The sequence below is a fragment of the Rhea americana genome, unplaced genomic scaffold (genome assembly GCF_003343005.1).
Source record: "Rhea americana isolate MKP2758 unplaced genomic scaffold, rheAme1 scaffold_197, whole genome shotgun sequence".
In the NCBI taxonomy this organism is placed as follows: Eukaryota; Metazoa; Chordata; class Aves; order Rheiformes; family Rheidae; genus Rhea; species Rhea americana.
In genome coordinates, this window is record NW_028186116.1 from 1,134,115 (window position 1) to 1,138,078 (window position 3,964).

The following is a 3,964-nucleotide window of genomic DNA, read 5'->3' on the forward strand; positions in this document are numbered from 1 at the left end:
GCAACCGCCTCAGCCGCGCCCGGGAGCCTCCACCGCTAAGGCGCGGCCGGGCCGGGCCGAAAACACGCGGGCGGGCGTTTCTTTCTTGTATTTTAACTTCTTGCTCTTTCCTAACCTTAGGGAAATGAAGSTATTCAAGAGGCAGCAGTTTCCTGAGGGGCTTTGGTTAAACCAAACCAACCTTCCTTTTGAAATTTCCAACTGCTGTAGTAGTACTGTATACATATACATAGTAGTGTGTGTGTGTGTGTATACATATATATATATGTATATATAAATCTCTGTATCAAAAGCCATGCGAGAAAAGCCAACGCGCAGCCAAATGAAACCARTAAGACGCATTATCAGAAGGTTAAAATGAGAATGGGTCATCCACAGATTTTTTTTTTTTTACAGGGAAGGTTTTAATACTCTTCTCCGAGACGTATTCAAAGGTAACGTTTCTGTATCAAAACACTGTTTGAAGTGTATTGGATGCCACAAAGCATCACACCGCTTCCAGTCTGTTTAAAGGTCTACGTCCRTATCTGAGACGGAGACTACCTCTTTCAACTGCGCTACAAAAATACAAACAGATTTTCTTTATATTACAAGCAAACAGCAATGATTTCTCTTAAATTGTGGCATACTTTTTTTCCTGCATAAAACCCTGAGGTGAAGAGTTAACACATTAAAAATTCAGATGCTAGTTTCGGAGGATTGCGTTGCTAATAGTTTTACAAACATTAAAAGGTAACTTTGAGGGAGTTTTTTTTATACACATATACAATTAGGAACAGATTTAACATTCAACTTCCTTCTCCCAGTAAGTTCTTTACAGCTTGGTGAATACTTGTTAATGCCGTGATGGGCACCATTTGCCCTCTCTGTAGCTCTCTCTCCTGTGATCGTAATCGTGGCTCCAGCCCTCGCGATTCCTATCATCGTAGCCAGATTCTTCTCTGTTCCCCCTGTAATGATGATCAGGGTCACGACTTCTGTCTTCATAGCTGTAGTCATCCCTTTTGCCCCTGCAGTAGTCGGGCCCGCGGTCCCCAAAACGCTGCTCGCGGCCGAAATGCCGCCCCTCCGGGTAATAGGGATGGGAACTCATCCTGGTCTTGCGCAGCGCTGAAGGCACGTCTGGGCGCCACTGCATTTGAGGGGCTGGGGAGTGATTAAACGAATGACCGTGCTGGTACCCTGAGACAGGAAAGCCAGGCTGATCGTATTTCCCGCTGTATTGAGGCTGCTGCCACATCGCGCTATTCATCTGCCAAAGGAAGAGGAAAAGACTTAGTGAAACTGATGCACTTTCTTCCCAGCAGATGACTGACAGAGTGCATAAACCGTTCGATGGTGCAAGGTCTTGATAAATTTTAACCTCCTGTGCTGCCCTTGACATTCTACATTAATCGCACTGTAAATAGAAGGGAAAGTGCTAGGTGCCAAGAACACCAGCACTCCCAATACTGTGCCTCACTGAAGACTGTAATGCCATTTATTGCTCATTTTCAGTTATTGTCCAATTAAGTTAAACATAATCAAACAAGGCTCACAGTTGCTTTCTAAGATACATGTTAGACTGAAGTGTTCCATCTTAGCCAAGATAAAGGCTACTCCTTTTAACTCCTCTAGGTAATCTGTGTATTATATTGACTTGGTTCCTGACTATTAGACACATTGTTTTTTTAGTAGTTAATAGTCAACTAACAACCAAAAAAGGGGAAAAAAAGAGCTTTTTTTATTCAAACAGTTCTTAACACCATCCTTTACAGAGCCTTGCTCACACCCCAGCTGAACAAAGCTTTGATTTGAAAACTTGCCAACAGTATGAGACAAGTTGCAAACTTTCAGAACAGCTAGTACTGATTGCTTTATCTATAGCTGAACTCCTAAAGTTCAAAGAGCTTCCAGACATTAAACACTTAGACCAGCAGGAACTGTAAATCTTTTGGAACTGTTGTTTCAACACTCCATAAACACATTCCTCTGATGTAATACAATCAGTAAAGGAAACTTAAGTACTAAAAATTAGAGACAACTCTTTCACAAGTTATCTGTCAGCTGTGGGTGACCTGAGATTTAGACACTCTTAATGCAAAAGAACAGCATACCATGGCTTGTCTCTGAAGATTATCAGGAGACCTCTGCACAGATGTGAATCCTGCCGCTACCATATGATCTAGACTCCTGTCATATCTGCAGGAAAAAAAAGAAAAAGATTAGGAATTTTAGGATAGGACTATTGCAGTCTGAAGGAGCATGTGCAGGCTAGTCATGTTACTCTGACTAGGAAACAATAACCATACAAGTACTAACTGTTGTGAGAAAATAGTGCAGACATGCTTGCATGATGTATCTGACAGCACTCTCCCCAATTTGCATCAGTGGATCTCTTCTGTTCCCATAGGAAAACRCTTTTTAAACAGGAATGGGTATTGGGAAGAAGAACTGGCAGATGGATCTGTTTGAGAACAGCCACTTTTAAGTGGTTCTGTTCTTTTTCCATTAGGCTTTCAAGYACCAAGAACACCAGGTTGCAAGGCTACTAACACTGCAAGTACTCACTCCACAGGGAAGAAAGATTACATTATGTTTGGAAGAAAYGTCAGGAAAGCACACTGTTTTCTATTTCAAACTATGCTCAAACTGTGCCTACAAGGCATGGATACAATGTTTGCTTACTAGAGTAGGTCTTACCTGCTAGGATTTGATGCTGAATGTGGTGTGCTGGATGGGCTTGTACTGGCAGTTCCATGTGGCGAACAAGATGAATTACCATCGTGAGATGCATGACTGCTCCCTGAGGAGAAACAAACATTTCATAAGATCGACAAACATCAGTTTTAGCGTAACTTGGATATGAAGTGAACTTGTCAGATGCTAACGGTTTCCAAATGCTTAATTAGCTTTCAAGTTTCATCAGTCATCTGCAAAACCATACAATCAAGTTTCCAAAACAAGTTTTTGCAACTGTTTTATTACCCAATGGTAGAGATGCAACTAGGTGCAATATTCTGGCCCACATGCCTCACTTAGCTGAATTCAAATGCAACTTTTACTACTAATATGACAGTTTGGAACAGCTTTCAAGGCTACTTAAAGGATAATCAAACAAACAAAAAAAACAAACAAAGGCTCAGCTCAGGGGTTATACCTGGCTACAACAGACAGAAAGGTCCCTTGCTGAAGCAAGAGGAGAAAACAAAACAGCTAGTGCACAAACCTGTTCTGACACCACTGTTCCAGGAAACTGTCAACAGTTAGGTAAGTGAGCGACAATGTGATGCGAAGCACATGCAGGGAACAATGTTATTAACGGATTAAATATAAATCAGGCAGACTTTGACTGAGTGGGGAAAGAAGGCAGCAGCTTTGCTTTCTCTCCAGAAACCAGGTTATTTAATGTTTGGGGTTCTTTTGTTGTGGGTACCTGATCGGAACTGAATTTTGATAGGCCTTCCAAAAAGTTTGATCCCATTAAGCAGACTCATTCCATAAGGGACAGATTCTTCGTGTTTGAAATTCACAAATGCAAATTGCTTTGGTTTACCATCTCTATCCTTAGGGATTTTAACTTTAATTACTGGACCTGCCTGCGAATCAAGAAACAAAAGATATTAAATAAAAATGAAGCAGCTCTCAAAAAAGTTTTAAATGTGACAATAAAAAAAAAGGGGGGGGGGGGGGGGGGGGAAACCTAAGCCAAGCAACTCATAAGGAAGCGGAGAGGGATCCCACACATGCGTTGTGCTGGACATCACTGAGGCTCAGGCGAAGTCCCGGGGCGGATGGCATGAGCGTGTGAGCACACCTGCCGCTGCCTGTGCACGAGTGTGTGTGAGCACAGCAGTGCGTTTGGGGCACATACAGGTGTGCACTTGGGGCACACGTAGGTGGTGTGTTCAGGTGCAGGTGGATGCATTCGGAGCTGATGTAGGCGGTGCCTTCGCGGGTGTAGAGGTGGTGTGTTTGGGGCACG

The 3,964-nt window shown here is 42.8% G+C and overlaps 1 protein-coding gene across 1 annotated transcript; it reads right to left on the minus strand.

Annotated features, from left to right (window-relative positions):
- Positions 1-379: 379 nt before the first annotated feature.
- RBM7 (RNA binding motif protein 7) lies at positions 380-3,662 on the minus strand. The gene is made up of 4 exons (XM_085303121.1): positions 3,416-3,662; positions 2,683-2,785; positions 2,097-2,181; positions 380-1,252 (listed from the first exon to the last, which is right to left on the minus strand). The coding sequence occupies exons 1-4, from the start codon at positions 3,474-3,476 to the stop codon at positions 836-838; spliced, it is 666 nt and encodes a 221-aa protein (XP_085159247.1). The 5' UTR covers positions 3,477-3,662; the 3' UTR covers positions 380-835.
- Between the last annotated feature and the right edge of the window lie 302 nt (positions 3,663-3,964).

What these genes read in the sequence shown, in the direction of transcription:
- RBM7 (XM_085303121.1), bottom strand. Translation starts at nt 3,476, where the DNA reads ATGAGTCTGCTTAATGGGATCAAACTTTTTGGAAGGCCTATCAAAATT. An exon ending in TCAGCATCAAATCCTAGCAG is followed by an intron (nt 2,182 to 2,682) that starts GTAAGACCTACT and finishes TTTTTCCTGCAG; the next exon opens with ATATGACAGGAGTCTAGATC. An exon ending in ATCTTCAGAGACAAGCCATG is followed by an intron (nt 1,253 to 2,096) that starts GTATGCTGTTCT and finishes TTCCTTTGGCAG; the next exon opens with ATGAATAGCGCGATGTGGCA.